We start from the raw sequence: 26,334 nt of genomic DNA, 5'->3' as shown, positions 1-26,334 counted from the left end.
ACACTGTGAGGATTTTATGATTCTTCTCTCAGCCCCACTATTTATTCTATGGTGCAGAGGAGCATGTGGACCATGGGGTTTATGGGAGATTGCAGGCCCTGTTGATCAATTTAGAAATGTGTTTTTGTTCTTTCAGGGAGAGAGCACATAGTATCCACTAGCACCCTTAAAGCTTTCAGAGAGAGGTGGGCACTTTAGGGGGTGGGGCACATTATCTTCTCCACCAACCCGATTAGATTTAGTTCCTTCCCTCGTTGCTCCCAGCTTTTGGTTGTTGGTCCATTGTAAATTGGGTGATGAGAAATGACAGAACAGTGCTGGGTTCTTTTGGGGTGATGGGCTGTATAAAGGATGGGGAAGAAGATTGTGTTCTTCAGTGTTTGCACTTTGTTAAAGTGGTATTTTTGCTGATGGGTCTTTTTTTTAAAATAGGCAGCTTGTCATATCCCCAGTGAAGAGTTGATATTTGGAAAGAGGAAGGTATAACCTGTTGTTTGTGGTAAACTAGATTTTCAATAGAACCCTTGTAAACCTCCCAAAGTCCCTTGCTGCCTGCTTCAATGAGTAGATAATGACCTGTTAAACATGCCTCGTGTGTGGTAAGACATTCTATGTTCCTGTGTGGAATAAATCCTTGAACCTCCCTTCATTTTTCTAGTGATCCTGAGTCTGTTCCCCAGTCATATCTGATGGTAGCTGCTGCCAGAGTTTATTTGATTTCTGCAGGCCAGGCTGTGACCCTTCTTAGCCATAGAGAAAGACACTCACACCTAGTCCACTGTCAGACAGAGTGAGACTGGAGGGGGACTGGCAGTGGGGTATACAGGATACTGACTTCGTACTGTAAATGCTGAATGTAGTCAGGCATCCCAAAACCAGTGTGAATTAGTCCTGGTTGGCTCACACTTAATTGCTATTTGTCCAAACCCCTCAATGACATTCCAGTAGCTCTCAGTGGGATATACTCTATTTCTTTTGTATTTTTTAATTTTGCTCGCAAAAGGTGAAAATTATTGATGTGTGTCAGTCTGCTTCAGCCCCTGAGGATTGAAGAGATGGGAACATACCGTGAACCTGGCGTGAAGGATTTCTAATGTTGAATATAAACAATCAAACAAAAAGCTCTCCTCTTGTACTGTTCATAACTCTAAGTCAGATCCGGTGAATATAAAACAGCCTGTAAGCAAACTTGGTTTTTGCCTGGAATGGCAAGTTCAAATGTACTAACCGGACTTGGCATGATGAGATTAAATGGATCTTGTGCGCGATGTATTGGGCGTGTGTGTGAGTGCAGAGCACAGAATTGTTCACAATGTGTCACTAATTGGCATTCTCATTCTTAGGGCAATGAATAAAAGAGAATGTTGACACTGGGCACTGCATGACCCTGACTCTGGGGTTAGTATTCGACCGTGTGAGGGCTGCATTACTCTCACATCTACAATCCCGAGCTAAGTGGGCAGTTCATGGAAAGGCAATGCTGAAGGAGCTTCCCTGTAGATAACCAGAGCAGGGGGTGTCCTATTACATAGAGTCATAGAGTATAACCGCATGAGAAGTGGCCCCTTGGTCCATCATGTCTATTCCAGTCATCAAACGCCTATCTACTCTAATCCCATTTCCGAGTACCTGACCCATGGCTTTGTAGATATTTTCCAATCAACTTGTTCAGAGATGTCATTACACACCTCTGGAGCAGGTGGGACAAGATATCAGGCTTCCTGACTCAGAGATAGTGACACTACCACACATCATAAGAGCTCTACCCACAGTCTTGTATCCTATGGTGCTTCAAGTGCTCAAAATAATGCTTAAATGTTGTAATGGCTTCTGCCTCTCCCATCCTTTCAGATAGGGAGCTCCAGATACCCACCACCCCATGACTAAAAAGAATTCTCCTTAAATCCCCTCCTGCCCTTTACTTTAAGTCCATGACCCTGTGGTAATTGATCCCTCTAAGGGGAGCGCACCTTCTGCTGATTCAGCTGGGCTGTTTACTCCCTTTTCTTGTGTTTCCTTGAAAGGGATAAAAGAAAACCTGTCTCTTGCCCAGGACGCTGTCTTTTCTTCCATCATGTTCTCAGTGTGAGATAACTTGGAGTAGATTACGGTTCACTTTTCAGTGCATTCCTCTCATTTAACTCCATTGCTTTGAAGCTTTCTTGACACCTTATCAGGTGTGACATTCCAGGCTCTCTCTCTCACTCTCTCTCTCTCTCTCTCTCCCTCCTTCTCACATGAGACAGCCACTCAATTCACATTCACAGTAGCTTTGGCTATATCCTTCCTCTTTGAAAGAAACACATATTGGAAATAAAATGCAATATATCCATTGGTGATCTGTGGTTATGACTAATGATCATGAAAGTTTCAATATAGGAGAGCATTAGAAACATGCAAAATGCTGTCTGTGCTTTGTAATCGGAACAGCTGATCCTGGCATCTTCAACTGAGGAGGAGTTGCTCTATTATGACTGTGAAGAACAGTCATACCAGACCTCAAATGTTCCAAATCCTGCTGATTTTCTGCATACTTCTCCCTTGTTTGTTTCCGATATGATGTCAGCTCAGTTGCGGTTAATGGTGAGAGATAACACACTGATCACCCTTTGTGTTCAATCTTCACACAGGAGTGCGAGTCAGTCCATGTCACTCAAGACAACCGTCCATCATCTCAGACGCCTCAATGCTTGAGGGTGAAAGATCGTCCACACCGAGTGACATCAACTCACCGCGACATCGGACGCACTCGCTATGTAATGTAAGAAACTCTTGTGGGATGGCTAATCTATTCTGACTTCAATTCTCGGGCTATAAGCCAGAGCAGTCCAAAAAGGAGGTCATGAACCCTTCCAGTTTTCCAATGAATGAACGAACATTAGAAGCTCTGAGTATTGGCTCCTGTGAGAGACATTTCTCACTGGCAGTGCAACCTCACACTACTGGCCGGCTACTTCCCGAAGGTTCACCTTCTCAATCCCAGGCTGGACACTGAGGGGAGCAGACCCATCCTGGTTATTAGTTCTGGCTTCCTCACACAAAGGAGGCCGTTTTTTTGGTCTTGGACAGAAGTGTGAAATGTGTGATATTACATCAACCGTCCAGTACAGGCAAGCTCACAAGGACATCAGAAACCAGAACGGGAGTGGGTCCCTGGGTTACCTGTAATCTGTGTCCTCTTGTGACTGTTAGACAGGGCAGAGTGCCCCACCCTTGCCCAGTTTCTCTCCGGCTGTCTGTCCATGTTTGAACCCAATAGATTATGCCCACCCACTGACTGGGTCATGCGACCACTATCTGACAATATTGCAGACTCAGTGGCTTCTGTGAGACAACTCCATCAATGCAGTATTTTCCCTGCAGTAGCTAGTGTCCTTTTCCCTGAAAATTAAGTCCTGCCCAGAACTGGCCAATGGCATTATAAATTAGTATTTTGCATAACACATCTTCTTTACCTTGGCATCAGTTTTTGACTAATTACCGCTTGAAGCATCATGGGATACTCTCCATTATTGTTATGTAAATGCTGGTATTGATAGTCTGGCCAGTAGCACTTACCTCCCAGGAATGAATCTTCCAACAGCGTCCGACTGATCCCAGATACCTCTTGTCCCAGTGTGGAACCTCTGACATCGATGAAGTTAAATTCTTCTAAAAACCCAGTGTATATTACTCCCACCATCAATGGTGTATATTAAAGAACTGGATGTTGAACCTGCAAAGGTAGCCATTGGTGCTTAGCGTACAAACTACTAAAAAAGGTGAAGGGTTTTTCATTTTTGATTGCACCAGCAATCTCCCCCCCACCCCAGTCACTCACTCACACCCAGTCCGAGTGAACCTGATTATAGGCTGTAGTGGGTTGGCCAATGTCAAAGGGTAGGGCAACAGTTCAGAGCGAGGTCTGTGGCTAATCTAACATACTGTCAACCTGGTCACAGCACTATGCCTGATTTGAGGAGGTCCATTCAGAAACAGTTTATTCCCAGAGATAATTGAGTTGGTAGCAATGCCAGGTGAACTTTTCTTTTGTGGCAAATGTAAACATGCTGTTGCTCAGAATCATGCCTCTTGCTCCCCCTGGAGGTTTTATGCTGGAATGCTCCCTCTTTGCTGTGACTGTGGGTTTCTGAATGGTCAGCCAGCAGGACTAGTCCGTTCTCAGCCTACTAGACCACTGTCCGGAAGCAGTGGGCTCCACCAATAGCCCCTTTGCTTCTGGGTGCGCAAGGGAGATGTGCAGGTTAGCTCCTCATCTCCAGAGCATGATCGGCCAGATCTTACTCTCCTTATCATCAGAGAAAGCACAAGCGGTGAGCGGGGGCAGAGTCAAGTTTGGCTCCATTGCTGCAGAGCCAGTTGGTGCGGGGCTTGGCAGTTCATTGGGCGTTCTGGAGAACAGGCAAAAGCCTCAACTTCAAGCAGAGGAAGAGGGGGGAAGGAAATGGAGCTTTCGAAAGGAAAGCAACAACTGAATGTTTTTGTTTTGACTGTCCAGTCTCTTGAAGATCTAGAAGAACAGAAGAGGAAGAAGAAGAAGGAGAAGATGGTGTTTGGCTCCATTTCCCGGGTGTTTGCTAGGGGCAAGCAACGGAAATCCCTGGATCCCGGCCTGTTTGATGGTACTTCTCCCGATTATTACGTAGAGGAAGATGCAGATTGGTGATAAACACCCATCCACTCACAACCTCTGTGTGTGTGCGTGTGTGCGTGTGTGTCTGTGCGTGTGTGTGGCATGTGAGAGTTAATGCTTGTTTGGGGGGGGGGGGGTGGTGTGTGACAGTCTGCGTGTTTTTAAGCTTAAGAAATGTGAGTCCTGGGACTGGTCCAGCACACTCTGTAATTAAAGTATGTGTGTGTGTGTGTATATATATACATATATATATATACATAGATAAATATAAAAATCCTGTGTGGATAATGTCACCTGTGAATCTGTGGAGGGACACGGCTGTGTTTTAATCTTACTGATACTGGAACCCCGAAGGACAGCTGTGTACTGTATTGTAAATAACTGCAATTGTGCACTTTGTGCTTCTTTGTAAGGTATTTTCTCCTGTTTGTTGTTTCCATGTCCCAGTGTGTATTGTGTCCATTGGTTTGACAATGTAATCGAACATCCTCATTTCAACTGGGCATGCTCAAAATCTCCATCTCCTTTAACCTTCAACTCCTCCATTCCCCCAGGGGCTTAGCTTCTGAATCACATAATGAGTGTGTTTGATGGTACCTCGATGCATCCCATTCATTGGCTGAGCATGCCCTGTTTAGATTAATGAGATGGTTCAGTTAAGGAGACCTTGTCCTGGCTTTATGGTCTACATGCATTGACACGTTACCACTGACACCAGTTGACACAGACAGAGCAACAGCAAAATTAGGGGGAGCATGGAGTGGTGTGGAATCTCGGACACAGGGAGGGAGCCCCAAACCCTGGCCACGATGTAAAACCATTGTGCACAGGCACCTGAGATCTCACTACAAAGTATTTCCCAGCAGCTCTACAGTTCACCTCAGCATCTTCTACACTGTTGTTCCTTGAAATATTCAGGAAAATGCCCTTTTGGAAGGTTTTGTTTTCGGGGGAGGACTGAAGACAGCATTTACAGTCTGGAGCTAAGGCACTAATGGTCACTGGTGATTGTAACTACAGAGCTTCAGTATTGCTGGGAAAAAGGCACATTTTGCTGTAGCTTTTCATCTCTCACTCATCAGGACTGTTCACAAGAATACAAATTCAAGAGGAAGACCAACATTTCTGCAGCATAGGAGGAGAGTGCAGGTTGCTTGACAAGTAACCTGATGGTAAAGGTTACATTTGTTAGGCTTTGCAGACTTGTGTGTTAATATGTGTAGCTTCCAACACAAGCAAGTGCCCCATCCTGGGAGCTCACTGGGTCTTTTCTCAGGGGAATACACTGAGAAACCAGAGTCAACCTGTGGCCTGGTTTAAAATTTAAACAAAGGTTAACTGTCAATTAGTATCAATGGTTGCATTCTCCATCATAATGCTTTTACTACTCAGAGTCAGAAGTCACAGGACACCAGGTTAGAGTCCAGCAAGTTTATTTGAAATGACAAGCTTTTGGTTTCACCTGATGAAGGAGCAGCACTCTGAAAGCTGGTGTTGTGTGACTTCTGACTTTGTCCACCCAGGCCAACACTGGCAGCTCCACATCATGTCCACTAATCAGAGTCTACTCGCCAGCCAATCAGCACACACTCCTCATGCAGTATAAATTGGTATTCTTGTGAAATATTCTGATGAGTGCAATACGAGAAGCTTTGTATCTTACTTCAGCAATGCTCAGTTCTGTAATAACAACTATTCAATTAAAGAATTCTTGAGTGATTTTTTTCTTCCCATTTGCCAGTCACCAGTTTAAAACTGTGAGCACTGAATCCTTTCCCACATAAAACCTTCTGTCCACTGACAAATCAAGGGAATGGTTATTGAGAATCCTACATAATCTTAATTTATTTTTAAGACTGAGGTTGAAAGGTAGTTTGTGGTGATATGTTGTCCGTGTACTTTCATTATGTTGAAATGCAGTGCCTAATTTGGCTTAAAGGAATGACCTTTTGTCAACACATCTCCCAAGCTAAATCTTTTGGAACAGGTTTTCTCAGATACCATACACCCATCCTGCAGTTCACACTCGAGATCCAGGATGCTGTCCTCTTTGTGATAAGGAACAGGGACCCCATTAGTGATCTTCACACTGATGATTCTGGAATGAGGAATAATCATAAGGTCAAAATGCACAATGACATGATATTACCATATATACTCGAGTAAAAGTCGATCTTGTGTAAAAGTCGACTCCCCATTTCTGGCCAAAGGATCTGAAATTTTCCATATCTCTCATGTAAATGTTGCCCCTAGTTCTTCACAGATAACAGAGCAACATTTGTGAGTCAAGGCATATCCTGTACGTAAATGTTACGACGAGGAAATGAATTTTTTTCGTGCTATTATGTATTTTGAAGGAAAATTCACACCAAATTGGCGCAAACGTTTAAGATCCATCAGGTCAGAGTCAGGTGACAACTTAGCTGAGCTCAGTTCCCCTGTAGCGCCCGTGGAATACAGTCATATTACTGTAATTCATTATGGTTTTTTTCCTTTATTTGTTTATTTGCTTATTATACGGTATTTTGGGCTGTAGCACAAATTTCAACCCCTCAAAAGTAGAATCCATGTCACAGTTGACCCCATAAATGTAACCTTAAAACATAATCTAAAAATTTAGACTTTTCACGAGTATATACGGGAATCCCTTCTCATTAGTTTGGTGCTACTGTGAGATATATTTCTTTGATCAAAATTGACAGCATACCCCACCACAATACTGGCACCCATTCCAACCATGAAGTGTCACCGATAATTGCCTAGGTACTTAATGCTGTGAATGAATAGGCATTTAGAAGGACTGTTTCATAGATTATTGAGGCTTGGCCCTATTTGAAATCTTACATGTTGATCATCGCTCTTCATACATATCAGCGCTATCCACAATTATGGGTTTAATTTGTGAAATTGCTGTAATCCCATACATGGAAAGGGCCCTTCTCAACCCGCAAACCTGCTAGAAATGGGTCAGTTGCTTCCAAAGTACTGGAAATAATGAGGGTGTTCTCTGTCTTTGTCATTACTGAGTATTCTCAATGCTCTGATCTGAGAGTTAGTCAAAAATTACACAAGCTAATTGAACAATTTCAAAATCTACATGGGATTCAGGGTTTGAAAAAGTAAAATTTTGATTAAAACTTGAATATTTAGTTATTGTATATGTCAGATATTGCAACCTGCAAACTCATCTGATTGATGGGGGTGGGGGGGGAAATAAGCTGTTACAAATAGCCTCTGTAAGTAGACCAAGCAAAGGGATACGGTCACTTTAAAGATTGTCAAACTGCGAGTAATGTCAAACTAACACGCCGCCATAGTATGGGGAGCTGTTGAAATGCAACTTCCCCATCTCGCTTTGCAAAGGGAGCTGTCAGAATTGGAGAGCTGGTGACATCACTTGCTGTTGGAAGAGCAGCTGCAGGGCTGAACTCATGTGGGATGTTGGACCCTTTTTTCTTTTGTGAGTCTTGTGTCTTATTTCCTAAGGAGACAGTTTTTAAATTCCTGTCAAGATGTTGAACTTGCAAGTTCTTTTGATTCTGCTCTGCCTCAGAACGTAGCAGGTCCGTCCAGTTTGTGTGGCAGCCTACACTGCGAGGGGGGGAAAAGCATTCATTCTCCGGACTGCCCCTTCTGCCTGGGTTCAAATCCAGGCGGCCCGTCCCTGGGATGTCCAGAAATTCTGGGGAGGGTTGGAATCTTTGCTGCAGGAGGGATCAGAATGGGAAGGAAAGTTTCCTGCCTCATGGGCGCAGAGAGGTGGTCAGGTGACCTGCTTTGTTATTGAGGGGCACTGCATTGAGACTGAAGAGGATCAAAGTTGTCCATTTTTACTCTGTCAAGGTGCAGTGCATCAATACATTGAAAGACAAACGCCTCTGTCAGACACAATTGGAAAGAGAAACTTCCAGAATTAGAAGTGATTGCCCATTAATTCAGAAAAGCCCGTCAGTTTCTCTTAAGACCAGTGCTTGAGTGTGATGTAAGGCAGCATACAGGAGTTAGAAATTCTTGTAAGTTCAACATCTTTTTAAAAGCATTCCCAATCATTCGGGGGTTGTTTTGGGTTTTTGTTTTGTAAATTAGGTAAAATAATGCTACCGATACTGAAAGAAAATGGATTTATTTAAGAAACTAAATAGAAGATTTATGCTGGGCAAGTTTAGAGTCAAATTGTTTTATCCCTGCACTGTGAATGCAACCCAAAGCTCAGCAGTGCGGCTTCCATTGCAAACAAATTAAAATAAAACCTATTTTAAAATAAATGATACATCTTCTCTGTGGTTTCCTCTATTGAGGTGCAAGTCACTACAGCAGAGTAGCTCACAGGGTGAAGCTTTAGTGTCTGACCTCAGGTGTTGTTTCTCTTTTTAAGTGCTGCAAGTTTTCCCCCTGGAGAAATCAGAGATTCTCCTGCAGGAGCAGAGCTGATTATGAGGGAGCTCCTCGAGATGAACAGAGAGTTATAATGAAGTAAATAGCGATTAGATTTGAAGTCACTCAGCTGGCAAAACAGAACAAAAAGGAGGCAAAAAAAGAGTATTTGGGACAGACACGAATTGAGGTTTAGACTGTGAAGTTTTATGGAGAAAAACACTAGGACAGACGACCTACAAATTCAGAATATTCAGTATTGCTACAAAGGAACTAATGGATCTTGGGTACAGTTCCAAAGGGATCTTCTGGGACCTTATCTAAACAGGCCTTCTTTACTTGTGAATATTTAAACAGTCCCATCCCCAGCAAATGTCCACACAGACTGCTGGACAGCAGTCAGGAGCCAGGAACCTTCAGTGATGTCAATCCACCGTCCCCTACCTGTCTTTCCCCTCCCTGTCTTTCCCCTCCCTGTCTTTCCCCTACCTGTCTTTCCCCTCCCTGTCTTTCCCCTCCCTGTCTTTCCCCTGCCCCAGTCCCATTTTCATCTTGGTTCATGCTCGACTGAGATCAGCCGGAATTCTGTCTGATGAAGAGAGGAATTTGGTACGAGCCAAATACACTATTGTGCGACAACCTGACCAATGTTCTGCAAAGGAAACTTGCCCCAAATGTCCAGGCTTTGTGAGGCAGACTAGGGGGTTTACTGTGCAAACACGTATCCCAGTAGTAATGAGCTGTAATTCTTCCCATTGTCAGGAAACACCGAGCGTGATTCTGCATGACTTGCTGCAGATCCCAGATGGATCTTGCTCAGTCCTCTGTGAACACCCATGGGTGGATAACAGCAAGGACTTCCGCATCCACCCGACTCATGGGTCATCACAGAGCTGGCCTCTGTTAGCAGGAATCCATCGTTTATGGCTGCCCCAAATTCTCACAGCTATAAACATGATGAATGAGTTCAGTACGTTACATTCCAGGTGCTGTTTCATTTGTGCCCCTTGGTTCTGGGAATTTGTGTAACCTTTAACCTTACTGTACTAAGCAAGATTTACACAGGCAATGTTTCTTGAGTTCAGTGAAAAGAGTTTGTTTTTATATAGTTTACAGAAACAGGATTATGATGAGGGAGAGGACAGTGCAGCCATTTTGACATGCTTTGACATTTTAATTGGGAAAATGTGTAAATATGAAAGGAACCAGGAATCACTCATGAGCTTCTCAGTTCTGCCAACCGATCCTGGCTGACCTGTGCCTTACTCCATTGTTCTGCTCTTGCACCATATTCCTTGTTCTCTCAGCTAGACATCCTAAGCATCTTAAAGCTTCAAATAACCTTGCAACCGCAGTCTTTTGAGGGAGAGTGTTCTAGGTTTCGGTTACCTTTGGTGCAAGGAGAAAGTGCTTTCTAAGTTTGCTTCCCAATAACCTAGCTCCAATTTTAGGATCATGCAGCTTTGTCTCATTAGGACTTTTCTCTCTTCAGTTTTTGTTTCGTCCCCTGTTTTCAGATCAGAGATTCCATTCGCTCAGTAGCTTCAGTGTGCAGTGGTGTAGCACCCACACTCGCTGTAGTCACCAAGGGCAGTTTCTCAATTGGTTTGAGCTGTTCCATGTTGGATTAAGGAGGTGTCTCAGAGGTCTTTCCCAAAGCCATGCTCTTGGATATAACACTGCAGAGATTCTGATCACTGCTGTTTGTTGAAGCCTCCGTACTCTCCAGTTCCTGCTTTAGCTCCAAGAAACCACTTGTCTGAAAGTTCACTTCAGTTAGAAGATCAAGCTTTCAAATGGATTGGAGTCAACTATCCAATCACTGCTTCCATTCATTGACTGAGCCAACTAATGATGGCCCTGTACATTTCTATAAAACCATCTTTGAGACACATGCTACAACAGTGTCGTTTAGATTTTGCTTTTAATGCTCTATTTGAGTTGCTTTTGAAGTCACTGACAGCACAGTATCCTAACATTTAACCATATGGTAGCCCGTTAACCTAGGTCAATGTTTAGGTCTCTATTTGGGGTGCCAACTGAACCATAGGTTCAAACCTTGCTTTTGGTGTTGTATAAAATCTGGTTTGAGGTTTGTGCTTCACTCCTGGAATGCAGTGTCGTTTGAGGGTGCCATCATTTACCAAGTTTTAATCCGAGGCCTCTTAATTTGTCTGTTCTGGTTAGATAGATGTTAAGGATCCCATTGTACTGCTCAAAGAATAGCAGGAAACCCTCTTGGTGAGCTGTTACTCCAGAGTCATAGAGATGTACAACAGGGAAACAGACCCTTTGGTCCAACTCGTCCATGCCAACCAGATATCCTAAATTAATCTAGTCCCATTTGGCCCATATCCCTATAAACCCTTCCTATTCACATACCCATCCAGATGCCTTTTAAATGTTGTCATTGTACCAGCCTCCACCACTTCCTCTGGCAGCTCATTCCATACATGCACCATTTATGAAAAAATTGCCCTTGGGTCCCTTTTATATCTTTCCCCCCTCACCTTAAACCTCTCGTTTTGGACTCCCCTATCCCAGGGGAAAGACCTTAGCTGTTCATGCCCCATCCACGACCCTCATGATTTTATAAAGCTATATAAGGTCACCCCACAGCCTCTGACACTCCAGGGAAAACAGCCCCAGCCTATCCAGCCTCTCCTTGTATCCTCCAACCCTGGCAACATCCTTGTAAACCTTTTCTGAACCCTTTCAAGTACCACGACATCTTTCCAATAGGAGGGAGACCAGAATTGAATGCAATTTTCTAAAAGTGGCTTAACCAATATCCTGTTCAGCCCCAACTCCCGTACTCAATGCTCTGACCAATAAAGGAAAGTATACCAAACGTCGTCTTCACTATCCTATCTACCTGAGACTCCACTTTCAAGGAGCTATGTACCTGCATTCTTTGCTCCGTAACATTCCCCAGGACCTCATCATTAAGTGTATAAGCCCTGCACATCTTCACCCCACATTACCAAAAGCAAATTAACTAGATGTTTCTATCAGTTGATATTTGTCAAGTTTTTTACATCAGAACAGCGGCTGCACTTCAAAGCTGATTCACTGCTTGTGAAGTGCTTTGGGATATTTGAGGGCTGATGAGGTTCTATGTAAGTACAGATCTTTCTTTTTGATGCTCCCCTGTGTCTGGACTGGCTCCTTTATTAGACGTGCCCTTTACTTTCAAGCTTAAGAAACCCCTCCTTTTGATCCAAGCTGGTGCAGGTTTAATGCTGGGAAGCTTATATAGAGAATCAGCACAAATTGCGGGCAAGACCTGCCATTCAGCCAGATGTCGAAGGCAGTGGCTTATTTCACATTCTTTCATCTGGATGTTTGATTAAAGCTGGGGGTCGAGGCCTAGCATTCTAATCATTGGCTGTTCTACCTCATTTGAGCATTTGTACTAATTAGCTGCATGTCCTGATAACACGCTGCCTTCATTCTGAGTCCCAGGAGCAGTCTCGCAAGAATTAAACATGGTAGCGATTGCAACTTGTATTAAACGTGTAGCCCAGATCTGTGCGATATCAAGAGACATAACCTTTTAGATGTCTCCCCACAGCACGCCTGATATAACTCTGATAAACATCAGTACTGTGAAAGTACTTAACGCATGGAAAGCTGATTGGGGGATGGGGTAATGGGAGCTTTTTGGAGGAATTTTCTGCTCCTCAAGGAAAACCTGATGCTTATTCTGAGCATTCCAGGTTTGACTCATGAAGCAATCCCTCCATCCTGCCTGGCTACATTATCAAATAGCCCAGGCTGCCATCCTCCAAGATATTTAGGGAATTAGTGGCTAGAGGAAGAGAGTTTTTGTTTGGGATTAGAAAAGGCCTTGGGGAGTCAAATGACAGTGAACAGCTCAACAGTTGTGTGTTAAGTGTAAGGAGGTTTCAGTGTTTCTGTTATAAAGTTAACTGCAGCTTATGCAGTAATCAGTAATGTGACTGGCTCATTAAGCTGGGGTAGAAGAGGTTTGAAATCAGTCTGGGGTGAATTGAGTTGGGATCTCACTCATGTTATAAGGCTTTCTCTTTAAACGTCAAGGGGCAGAGGGCATAATATCAGAGAACAGCTTGTCCATTGAACACTGAGATGGGGAGGGCTTTTTGATCTGAGGGTAATGAATCTGTGGAATCCTTTACTGCAGAGGGCTGTAGAGGCTGGATCATCAATTATATTCAAGGCTGCGATAGACTTGTAATCAGTGAGAGAATCAAAGTTATGGGAAAAATGTGAAATTGAGGATTAATGGATCAGCCATGATTTCATTGAACAGTGCAGCAGACTCAGTTCCTACATCTCATATCCATTACCTTCTTTAAAATGTGATCAACATACATTAATTTGGACACTGGGTTTGTGTCTGTGGAAGGTATCCACAGTCCTTTACACCCCAGATTGACTCCTGCCCTTTCTTTGTGAATTGCAGCCTCTGAATCACGTACCTGCCCCCTTGCACCAGTGTTGCTACCCAGCAATCCTTCACCCTCTGCCACAGCGTGCCCATGCCCTGTCACTGTGTCCATACACATTTGTCTTCTGCTCACCCTCAATCCCGTGTTCAGCTTCCTCACCCTCCCTTCTCCAATGTTCCAGCACGCGGCGGTGGTGGGGGGGGGTGCAAGGGCAAGTTGTGAGATTCAACGTTCTTCAGCAAGTCGATACATTGAACGGGGTTTGAGATTGCCATAAGGTTTTAGCTCTGGAGACGTCAGCTGAAGGTGAAGGAGAGAACTGTTTAGCTCTAGCTACCTGATGGAGGAACTGATGTGCGTGTTGTTGTGGGAGAAAGCTGGTGAACTGATTGCCCAGGGTAATAGTGGAGACAGATGGGGTGGAAATATTTATGGGAGAGTCACCAAGATATTTGAGAGGGGCTTTACTTAGTTTCTGGACCTGCAAGGTGGCCTGTGGCCTACTCCTGCTCCACGCTCTTAAGTTTTCAAAATATGGCCAGGCTGCTGCTCCTAGATTGACACACAGTTGGCTACATGTCGTTCCTGTTTGAAGAAGGATTTAATTTTCGTTGATGGGCAACAGAGCAATCTTCCACAGTCAGTCTGGTCCATCCTTTGTTGACATGGCAACAATCAGGTAACTTTCTCTTTGAGGTACAGCCAATAAGGTCAGTGTGACCAACCATGTTTTCTGAGGATTGGCCAACAAGATCTTTGGTAAACCTCTAACTATATGTAACAGGTCCAACCAACCACAAACCTACGCCTGGTGTACAAGTTTCCTGGTTACATCAGTCTGAAGTTAAGCATAAAAAAATGTTTAAATCTTCTACAGGGTGACATAGCTGTAAATTGTTCTGGGCCCTTGTACCAGCAGAGCTGGAGACAGATGTAGAACCTTGAGATACAGGTCAGTGATGAACTGTTTCTCAAATGGTAGAGGTTCAATGTTCAACACAGCAGCTATACGTTCGTGGATGTTTCAGCATTTTTAAAACTCCCATGTGAAAATTGTGACCTGAACAAACAAACCAATAAAGGAGGAACTGATTTGTGGAAAAAATCTTGACAATTATTCTTGTCAAAGTGATCAGCTTTTTTTGCAAATGAGAAAGCACGTTTCTAACAATTGCCAGGTTGTCTGTCTTCCTAACTTCCTTCCATTGTGTTCTGGTTGGTTCACTGTTTCAAGCCTCTTTTGCACTGACTGAACTCTGTGTGTATGTGTGTGTCTGTGAGGAACCTTTCACTCTCCTCCATAACTCATTGACATTATCCCTTCTTAAACGATGCATGTTTTGGGAAAGTCCGCCAAGTTAGCCCGTACCTGACAGAGCATCGATCCTGAGTTGCTGTTTGGGTGAGTCCACTTTCTCTCCACTCAGTCTGAAATGGATCTGTACAATGTGTAAGTGTAGTGACAGGGTGATGAATGTCATTTATTCCATCATTTATGGCTGACATTTGTTTTGATAATCCTGGTTCAATGATTTTATGTTGCTTCTTCTTGCTGCCTCAGTTTTTGTTTGTCTGTGTCCTGTACATCGTTTTCCAGTCAACAGGAGGCAGAAAGGCGGTTTGTATGGCTCAGATAGAAACCTATTCAGGTAACTGTCTGCTCCGAGATCCATGCTAACTGTCTAAATGATGGGCTGGTTCACCTTCTGGCATTCTCCAGGTGGGCATCTTAGTTGCTTGCTTTTAGGAACAAAAATGTGTCTTTCTTTTCATGAAAAGTCACTGCTTTGTGAGTTTACTTATTGTGTTGCTGAGTCTTGGAACCTGATGTGGATCCCCGGTTATGTACTGGGCTTACAGTCTGCGCTGTGTCATTTCCATCAATGTCACTGATTCAGGTTATGGAGAGAGAAACCAATTGCTAATTGCTGTTGAGCATCTTGAATGGGCCGACCAAGGATAAGGTCAGATTGGTTGATGATCTCTCACTGCCTGGCATTGAAAGAGCACAGGATATGGATCACAGGAAAGTAGGGTGGCAAAATGGCAGATGGTGTTAAAGCCGGATGTGTATGTTGGGAGGTTAAATGCAAGAGGAAAGTATACTGTAAAGACCAGACCCTTGGGGGCATTGATAGACAGATGGATCTTGGGCTGTTCAGTTGATAGATCCCTGAAAATGGCACCACAATTGGATAAGGTGGTGAAGAAGGCATTTGGCACGCTTGTCTTCATTGGTTGGGGCTGTAAATATAAGAGTTGGTCATTCATCTTGCAGCTGTATAATACTTTAGTAAGGCCAGATTTGGAATATTGTGTGCAATTCTAGTCACGACACAAAAGGAAGGAGGCTTTGGAGAGGGTGCAAAAGAGGTTGATGTACTGAGGTACAGTGAAAAGTGTTGTCTTCACAGGCAGATAGTGCTGTTCAAGTGCAGCAGGGTAACAGAACAGAGAGCAGGTTACAGTGTTACAGCTGCAGAGAAGGTGCAAAGAGAGATCAGCATTAACATTAAAAAGTCTGATAACAGCCGAACAGAAGCTGTTCTTGAATCTGTTCATACGTGTGTACAAACTGCTATATCTTCTGATTGATGGAAGAGGGTGGAAGAGAATGTAACCAGGGTGAGAGGGGCCTTTGATCATATTGGTTGCTATCCCAAGGCAGCGGGAAGGATAGATGGAGACAACGGGAGGAAGGTTGGCTTGTGTGATGGGCTGGACTAGGTTCACGACTCTCTGTAGGTCCTTTCGCTCCTGGCAAGAGCATTCGCCACACCACACTGTGATGAATTTAGATCGGATGCTCTCTATGGTACAGCTATAAAAGGTTTACCAGGATGTTGCCTGGAATGGGCTATAGTGGCTATAAGGAGAGGTTGGAGAAACTTGGATTATTTTCACGAGAGCATCAGAGACTGAGGGGCATCAAAATGAAACAATGCGCAGAATCAAGTGATGGAGATGGGAGCTGGGGTGGGGGGGTGCACAGACAGCTGCTTAAAAACAGGAATGACCCCTGCATTTTGTTCCATCAGGCACTCAATTGCCCCGCCCCATAGCTTACCTGCTGCATCTCATGACCAGGTACAGAGTGCATTTGAGAGACTCTCCCTCCCAAGGAGACCATAAGCAAGTCCCCTCCCACCTCCCCCCTGACCACTGCTGGGTAAATGTTACATTGCAATGAATCTTTATGTGAATATTATGTAGTGGGACCCGTATCCAAAGAAGCATGACAGAGAGTGAGATCTCACTGAGGATGTGACCTCCATCCCTCTATACAGCCAGCTCCTGACTACTGGGTTAAGCTCAGTTTGCAGCTTGGGCCAGGCAGAAGAGTATCACAAAATCTGGTGAAATACCAGAAGGAGGTACAGAGCATCTTCCATTGAGCAATAGTGGTCACTGGGTTTGTTATTAACTTAGTTCAGTAGTTGGCGCTCATCTCTGAGTCAGAACAGCATTCTAGGGATTTTCAGACAGTGCTGAGCAAGTCTTGTATTTTTCGAAGCGCCATCTTACATATGGGATATTAAACTAAGGTCCTATTCATCAGGTAACTGTAAAAGTTTACATAACATCACACAAAGAATTTTGAGCTGGGCCAACATTCCTATCCTAACTGCAGAGTGGGTTAATTGGTCCCATATTTTGTTACTGTTTGTGGGATTTTACTGGATGCATCTTGGCTGAACACTTTCTGTACCTAAACAACATTGTACTTGAACAGTAACCTGTTGGTGACGATGAGTGACAAAATAGCCTCACCTTGAGAATGGCTGTGACTACAAATACATTCTGTCTTTGAGATCACAGCAGGTCAGAGAGAATCCATGGAGAGAGAGCAAGCTAATGTTTCGAGTCGAGAGCTACAACTCTGATGAAGAGACGTCTAGACCCGAAACGTTAGCTTGCTGTCTCTCCGTGGATGCTCTGTCACCCGCTGTGACCTCCAGCATTTGTTGTTTTCAGTACAGATTCCTGCATCTGCAGTAATTTGTTCCGAAGTTCTGTCTTTCTTTATTCAGATGGGTCACAAGCAACGAAGAGGTCAGTTAGGTTTTGAAGATTGTAACTGTTTTCAGTACATGCCCTCTTCAGAATACTGCACCACATTCCTTAGAAATGTGAAGAGCATTTCTTGAATAAAAGACTTCACAGGGAATTATTGCCGCCTTATAGCTAATCAGATCACAGTGCTTCAATAAACAACGGGCATTTCGCATTTGGTCAGCAGATGTCTGGCAATGACAAATATCCCCAGGGTCCAGGCCATAAACCAACACTTTACATAAACCTTTGGTCCTACACTTTCTTATATAGTTAAGCAGATGTGACATGCTGCAGGAAGAGATTAGTCCAGGGATCTAAGCAGTTCCTGTACACTAGCTACAGAAGAAGGCAGTTAAAATATTGCTGAGCTCCAACTGTTGCCAGTGGTGTGGGGGCTGGTTTAACTCAGTTGGCTGGACGTTTGGTTTATGAAGCAGTGTGATGCCAATAGCATGGGTTCAATTCCTACACTGGCTGAGGTCACCTTGAAGGACTCTCCACCTCAACCTTTCCCCTTGCCTGAGCTATGTTGGCCCTCAGGTTAAACCACCACCCATTGTCTCTGTCCAATGAGAGAGCAGCCCTATGGTCTGGTAAGACTGTAGTGACCCAGCAACAGCAAGCCAGTGGTGTTAAAGTCTTAGAGGTTATCAGGGCAGTAACTGAGTGAATTGTTCCCACTCCCCATCCTTATAATGTACCTCCAATTTCACTCATAGCAGTTACAAATTGCAACAGCCATTAATTTGTTTATCTTAAATACGACTTTTACTGTCAGAAATGGTCAGCAACAAGTACCAATCAAAACACAGAAACAGGAACTCTAGAGGTAGACACTAAACCAAACAAAGAACTGTGGGTGCTGGAGATCTGAAACAAAAACAGAAATTGCTGGAGAAACTAAATAGGTCTGTGGAGAGTAAACAGCATTGACTTTTCATCTAAAGGGTGACTGGACTTATAATGTTAAATCTGTTTCTCTCTCCACAAATACTGCCAGGCTTGCTGAGTTTCTCCAGTACTTGCTGTTCTGGTTAGATTAGATTAGATTACATTACAGTGTGGAAACAGGCCCTTCGGCCCAACAAGTCCACACCGACCCGCCGAAGCGAAACCCACCCATACCCCTACATTTACCCCTTACCTAACACTACGGACAATTTAGCATGGCCAATTCACCTGACCCTGCACATCTTTGGACTGTGGGAGGAAACCGGAGCACCCGGAGGAAACCCACGCAGACACGGGGAGAATGTGCAAACTCCACACAGTCAGTCGCCTGAGGCGGGAATTGAACCCGGGTCTCTGGCGCTGTGAGGCAGCAGTGCTAACCACTGTGCCACCGTGCCGCCCACCGTGCCGTTGTTTTAGAAGGAGAGCAGGATGATACATTTTAAATCAGTTTGTATTTTTAAAATCTTGTGCAGGTAGTACATGTCCTATCTATAATATTTGAATCGCATTTGATCACATTTACATTTTAGGATCATAATCTGAGATTTAACATTGGAAATTATGATGTTGACATCTCTATTCAATTTTCCTATGTCAACTGTCATGGTGTAGTTTCAGGCTCTGGCCTCTAGGTGGCCTAGCGCAACAAATTCTGGAAGTTTCTTTCCAAACTGACTTTGTTGTAGATTGAAAGAAAAACTTTAATTCTCAACTGGTGACAGACAACAGTCAGTAAAATGTCAAGGATCATGTATATACATGCACGATCCAAATGGAGCACCCTCGCTTCCTTGTGCAATTAATATCCACTGACAAGATAAAGTTAAATCTCTGAGACCCAACCTTCAGAAAACACAGAGGCACATGTGCAAATATGAATATCAGAGTTTCGAGAAAGACCCAGTTTGACCTTTAATTGATCCAAGGATTTGTCGAAAACATGTAATCTCTACTTGAGCCAGGAAGGCATAGAAATTAGTTTAGGAGTAACGGGATAATCTTTTGTTCTTTAAGTTTATTTTGTTTTAAATTAAGACTTCCTTAACAGACAGTTTCAGTCAATGCAGTTTGGCTTGCCTTTAGCTTATAGTTGGCTGCATGCCACCCGACTGTCACAAACCAGACCTCGTACAAAAGCAACATGGATTGCTCTAATTAATAGCAAAGTAATAGACTGTGCTTTAAACACATCATCACTCCTATTATTATAGTCACCTGATTTCACAGAAGCAATGTTTCAGATGAACTGAAAACAGCAAATGCTGGAGATCATGGCAGGTCAGACAGCATCCATGGAAAGAGAGCAAGCTAACATTTTGAGTCTAGATGATTCTTCATCAGAGCTGTGATGAAGACTTATCTAGACTGGAAACATTAGCTTGCTCTCTCTCCATGGATGCTGTCTGACCCATTGTGATCACAAACATTTGTTGTTTTCAGTTCTGATTGCAGCATCTGCAGTAATTTGCTCCGACAGTGATTCAGATAGTCAGTGAGTGCTACATTCCGATTTTAAAAACTTGATTTTTTTTTAAAGAGTCTCTCCATGGCTTCACTCATCCCTAACCCTGTAATTTCCTACAACCCTCCAAAGATCTCAGTGTTTGCGAACTCTGCACGTCCCAGGGTTTGTTTCTGGCCATGCCTTCTTCTGCTGAGGTGCTGTTCTCTGAAATGCCCTCACTAAACGTCTCCACCTCTCTCCCCACCCTTCCCTTGCTTTACATCTACCCTCTTTAATCGGTCCTAATATCTCTGTTTGAGGCTCAGCATCAAATTCAGTCTGATAGCACTTCTGCAAAATGCCTTGGGCTGTTTCACTGCATTAAAGACACGAGATAAATGCAAGTTGATATTTTTGCAAAGGCAAAGATTTTAAGTCTGTCACACTTTCAAGTGTCACACTTGATAAAACAGCCCTTAAATAAATGATAAGGAACAGTAGTCATTTCCTGCTCATTTTAAAGACCCACTGAACTTTAATGAAATCCTATTCATAGCACTTGGATCTTGTAATCTTAAAAGCCCTCAGGACAGCCAGACAATCTATTGCTATGTTCCTTGGTTTAATGTTCTTGGGCTGTAAAAAGCATAATACCATCCAGTTTACCATGAGGTAAATTGAGGATCTCCTATACAGGCTAGTGATCTGCTCCTTTCACAATCAAAGCCATTATGAAACCAGCTGCCAGGTATGCCACAGCTAGAATCTTGATCATTCTCCCTGTAGCAAGTGCCCAGTGCCAACTTAACTCTTTCCCATGGCCACAACCCCCCAGCGTATAGCATCTGTGAGCCATGGCATCAACCTACCAGGGTTAGAGTAACACAAGTCAATGGGGAACCTTTTACAAAAAGGTTTAAGTCTTCCCCATTTTGCCAGTGAAGGTCAAACCTTGCTCAGATCTTGGGGACTCCTGTAATGTTATGTTTCATTTCACCATGGGGTGGCACGGTGGCTCAGTGGTTAGTATTGCTATCTCACAGCGCCAGGGACTTGGGTTCGATTCCAGCCTCAGATGACTGTCTGTGTGGAGTTTGCACATTCTTCCCCATGTCTGTGTGGGTTTCTTCTGGGTGCTTCCATACATGTACAGGTTAGGTGGATAGGCCGTGCTAAATTACCGATAGTGTCCAGAGTTGTGCAGCTTGGGTGTATTAGTCATGGGAAGTGGAGGGTCACAGGGGTAGGATGGTTTTGACTGGAATGCTCTTCAGAGGGTCAGTGTGGATTTGATGGGCTGAATGGCCTGTTCCCACACTGTAGGGATTCCCTTTTTTTTTCAGTCTATAAAATGCAATCTGTTGTGTGAAACATGCGAGCAACATATCCACCTAATTGATCTTTTAGGATAATTCAACAGATTGTACTTCTGTGCTATTTAGTGAAACACTCAGTTTCCTCTTGCTGTGTTATACAGACAGGAACAGTTTGACTGTAAAAGTCCAGGAAAAGCCTGATCGTGACTTGTAGCTTGGGAAGCAAACGTTTTAATCCAGAGCCCAGTGCCCAGTGTACAAACCTTTATGTTGCTAAATTCAATCTTCAGCCAGTGTTGAGTTGGTGAATCTCAGCCTTGACAGCAATGGTCATAGAAACTCCTGGGCATAAACAGGCTATTCAGCCCATCAAGTCCACACCAACCGTCTGGGAAGCATCCTACCCAGACCCAACCCCCCTACTCTATTCCTATAATGTTGCATTTCCCATAGCCAATTCACTGAACCTGCACAACGCTGGACTGTGGGAGGAAACCCACACAGACCTGGAGAATGTGCAAACTCCACACAGACAGTCACCTGAGGCCGGAATCGAACCCAGGTCCCTGGTATTGTGAGGCAGCAGTGCTAACCACTGAGCTACTGTGCCATCCTACACAATGGCTTCTTTCATAAACTCAGGGAATCTCCAGCTAGGGAGGGCAATAGAATATGGTGTTTCTACTCTGGGCAGTGACCCAGTTACACACTGATCCCTCAGGTATGCCTGTGAGGCTTCCTCTCATGACTCACACTTGAAAAATGCCCAATTGGGCGAGGGGTCTGGAAGTCAGTTGGTGTCTAGAATTGTATCCCAGAAGTATCCCAGAAACATAGAGGCCAAATAGTCCCATTTCCTCACTCTGTTTCCATATCTCCTCCAATGTTTTTCCCTCAAAGTATCCATCCAATTTCTTTTTGAAAGTTATTATTGAATCTGCTCTCATCACTCTTTCAAGCAACACATTCCAGATCAAATAACTCACTGCTTCAGAGAACTTCACCTCAACTCACCTCTGGGTTCTTTTTGCCAATTATCCTCCAATTTCTCCCTGGCTGTTCTATCAAAGCCCTGGGGGTGATTTTCAACACCTCTGTCTTAATCTTCTCTGCTGTCGGAAAAGCAATCACAGCTGCTGTACTCTCTCCATGTAACTGATGTCTTTTATCCCTGGGACCATTGTTGTAAATCTTAGGATTTTGGCATCTTTCCTAGAGTGTGCGGCGCAGAAATGCATGTGGTATTTCAGCTGGGGCCTAACAAGTGATTCTTGGAGATTTAGCATAACTTCCTTGCTTTAGTATTCTCTGCCACTGTTAATAAAGCCAGGAATCCTGGCTGCTTTTCGTTTAAAACCATGTTCTCAAGTTACTTCCTTCAAAGATCTGCAGAATCTGTCCCTTCTGTCCATTTAAATTGCGTTTGTATTGACTCTCCTACTAAGTAAATCCATGCGTGCTGCTCACTCTTAAATGTCATCCATGTGTGCCCATTTCATAAATCTCTCTCCACTGTCATGCAGTCTGTTTGTTTTTCTCCCTGTGCCCACCCACATTTCAGAGGTTTGTGTCAATGGCAATTATTGAAACGGTGCATTGTACACCCAACATGATGGTGGCAGTCAGTTACTCACGGTCTACGTAGTTGTGATAGGGATCTTGCTATTCTCTCAGTCTTGCCAACTTTGCTGTCAGGAAACCCATTTTTTTGTTTTCGCACTGATTATTTTGATTCATGTTACAACTCTTCCCACTGTTAGCTCTTCCTTTGCCGTTTGCTCTGGGCACCCACATACTTTGTTCCACTCTCTCATTCCTCCCCTTCTGTCAACAGCAGCAGCAAAACTATTATTTTCCATCTCCTTTCAATTCTGAGCAAGAGTCACGTCAAAGTCAAAATATTTATCTGGTCCTCTCTCCACAGAGGCTGCCAGACCTGCTGAGCCTTTCCAGCACTTTCGTTTTTTTTATTTTTGTTGCTGAGGAGATGTTTCTACTTGTGGGGCAGTCTTGCAAAGGGGACATTGTTAGAGAATAAGAGGGCAGTCATTTGAAATTGAGATGCCAAGGAATTTATTCTCCCAGAGAGTAGTGACTGTCTGGAATTCTCTACCATAGAGGGTGGTGGAGGTTAGATCACTGAAAGTATTTAAAGAGGAAGGCGATGGATTTTTTTGATGTTTCAGGGAGCTGAGGGCTGTGATGAGCTAGCACAAAGGAGGAGTTGAGACCTGAGGTACATCAGCCATGATCCTGTTGAAAGACGGAGCAGGCTTGAGGGAAATGGTCCATCTCTTATGTTATTATTTGCGCAGCATGCACTTTTATTAGCACGGGTTAGTCTGAAGCTATGGATAGTGACGGTAGGAGTTCCAACTTTCTCTCCAAAACATAACTGATCGGGAATCTTTCTTATATCCTGACATTGACATGTAAGGAAGGATTTGCAGTTTGGAATTTAATCTGTTTAGCAGTGTTATGCACACTCCTTTCTTGGGTATCAAGGCCTGAAGTAAGGCTTCCATCCAAAGCTTCTGCTTGAGAAGCAGGGACACTACTGTCAGCACCAAAAAACCTCCATTATAGATTCAACAGCAGGTTTTCAATGTGTACCATTGCCTCCAACACTAAGTTCTGAGCGAACAGCATTGTGCCTTCCCTCAGTAAACCCTTCTCCATCTACTCTCTGCTTTTGGACTCTTAATAATGTCTTACACTCACAGCTGCTACCCCGACCATCCCAAAGATTTTGCAAACAAGTTTATTATGTTGTATTTTGTCAACACCATTTGAAAGTCTGTATGAGCAACATCAACTACCCTTCCCACAGAAACCCACTCCTGTTACTTCATCAAACACTCAATCAAGTTAAGCAAACACAGTTTGTTCAACAAATCCGTTATCAGCTTTCATTTAGAGTATCAAAGGCTGAGGGATGACCTTATAGAGTTCGATAAAATCATGAAGGGCATGGATAGGGTGAATAGCCAAGGTCTTTTCCCCAGGATAGGGCGTAGGTTTAAGGTGAGAGGGGAAAGATATAAAAGGGACCTAAGGGGCAACAGAGGGTGGTACGTGTATGGAATGAGCTGCCAGAGGAAGTGGTGGAGGGTAGTACATTTCAAAGGCAGCTGGATGGGTATATGAATAGGGAGGATTTAGAGGGACATGGGCCAAGTGCTGGTGAATGGGACTAGATTAGTTGAGGATATCTGGTCAGCATGACCGAGTTGGACTGAAGAGTCTGCCCCCATGCTGTACATCTGTATGACTGTATAACTCTATTGGCTCATGCCTTTAAAATGGCAATTTTGTCTGAGATAATTTCCTTCATAAATTTCCCCATCATTAATCTTCATGACTGGCTGGGAGTTACCGGGTTCCTCCCTCTTCCTCTCTGTTTTAAACCTTCCAATCCTCTCAGATCTGAGGAAGGCAAGAAGATTGCTACCAATGCCTTTACGATTGTCCCTTCCGTCAGGAATCTAACCAGACTGGATGAGGTTATTTACTTTGAAGACCCCTAAGTATCTCCTCTTCATAGTATCCAATCACTCAGTTCCCTCTTCCTTTGTTATACCATTTATACTGTCCTGTTATCTGAGTGAAGACAGATGCTAACTACCCATTTAGTATCTCAGCCAAGGTCGCTTCTTTCACAAGGAGACTCCAAGACGATTCAAGAGTTAATCCCACCTTCACATGACAATCCCTGTACAACTTACATGTTTCTAACAGGTTTTAGGTTTCCCTTTTATGTTAACCATTAATGTATTCTCAGTCTCCCTTCACCCATCTCAGTTCCATTACCAGTTCTCACTTGTATTTCTGCCTTCAAATGACCCCTTTCCAGGGTTTCAGCAGATGACAACAATTGAAAAACCAAGGAAGAACTAATTTGTATAATGTGGAAATTTGTGTTCAATTTCCAAATTAGACCTGTACATGGTCCCACGATATTATTAGCAATGAATCGTTGATGATGGAATATTAATGCCCCATATTGGTTTTGACTCAGTCTGTGTACGGGTGGATTGTCAAGTCAAAATTAGTGAAGCGACTGAAACACTGAGAACACAGCCATTACTAATTCCCATTGCCAGTCTCCCATCGCCCGAACCTCTCAAAACCTGTATTATACAAACATGGTTTATAACAACATATTCCTGAAGAAGGGCTTATGCCCGAAACGTCGATTCTCCTGTTCCCTGGATGCTGCCTGACCTGCAGCGCTTTTCCAGCAACACATTTTCAGCTTATAACAACATATTCCCTCACCACCTCTGAAATTATTCACCTTAATAAATCAACAAAACTTGTGCCTCAGGAAGTCCTGGCCATATCCATTGCTGCCACAAGGAATTGGTTCGCACACTATTTGGTTAAAGCAGGTTCAAGCCACTGACAGGGAGCTTCCTGACTCCAGTCACAAGGTGCGAGAAGGCCCATTGTTCATTGATCTCATCTTCCCCAGGAGTGCAGCGCACCCAACTCAATACCCACCTCACCCAGTCTAATACCCACCTCACTCAGTCTAACACTTACCTTAACCAGTGTAATACCCACTTCACCCAATCTAACACCCACTTTACCCAGTCTAATACCCACCTTACCCAGTCCAATACCCAACTTTCCCAGTCTAATAACCACCTCAATCAGTCTAACACCCACCTCACCAGTCTAACGCCCACCTTTACCCATTCTAACACCCGGCGAAAGTGAGGACTGCTGATGCTGGAGATTAGAGTCAAGAGTGTGGTGCTGGAAAAGTACTGCAGGTCAGGCAGCATCCGAGGAGCAGGAAAATCGTGTTTCGGACAAAAACCCTTCATCAGGAATGAGGCTGGGAGCCTCGGGGCTGAGAGATAAATGGGAGGGGTGTGGGGCTCGGGGAAGGTAGCTGAGAGTGCAGTCGGTGGATGGAAGTGGGGGTGAAGGTGATAGGCCGGAGAGGAGGGTGGAGCAGATAGATGGGAAGGAAAATGGACAGGTGGGACAGGTCATGAGGACGTGTTGAGCTGGAAGGTTGGAACTGGGGTAAGGTGTGGGGAGGGGAGATGAGGAAACTGGTGAAGTCCACATTGATGCCCTGGGGTTGGAAGGTCCTGAGGCAGAAGATGAGGT

General features: G+C 44.0%; 1 protein-coding gene across 8 annotated transcripts in view; it reads left to right on the top strand.

The window, feature by feature from the left end:
- LOC122540243 (kazrin-like) overlaps positions 1 to 26,334 on the top strand; it is a 719,824-nt gene that overhangs the window by 578,395 nt on the left and 115,095 nt on the right. For 7 of the 8 annotated variants that reach the window (XM_087980531.1, XM_087980530.1, XM_087980528.1 and 4 more), the window contains 2 exons: positions 2,631 to 2,761; positions 4,499 to 4,622. In XM_087980531.1, the coding sequence (XP_087836657.1) occupies positions 2,631 to 2,761; positions 4,499 to 4,622 (255 nt within the window). Of the gene's footprint in view, positions 1 to 2,630; positions 2,762 to 4,498; positions 8,984 to 26,334 lie in introns of those variants that run through there. The other variant, XM_087980534.1, reaches the window with a different exon arrangement.

Source organism: Chiloscyllium plagiosum, unplaced genomic scaffold (genome assembly GCF_037043375.1).
Source record: "Chiloscyllium plagiosum isolate Xiang-an unplaced genomic scaffold, Cpla_swu_hap1 HiC_scaffold_37, whole genome shotgun sequence".
In the NCBI taxonomy this organism is placed as follows: domain Eukaryota; kingdom Metazoa; phylum Chordata; class Chondrichthyes; order Orectolobiformes; family Hemiscylliidae; genus Chiloscyllium; species Chiloscyllium plagiosum.
Note: the sequence above shows the minus strand (reverse complement) of the source record. Positions and strands in the feature narration are given on the sequence as shown.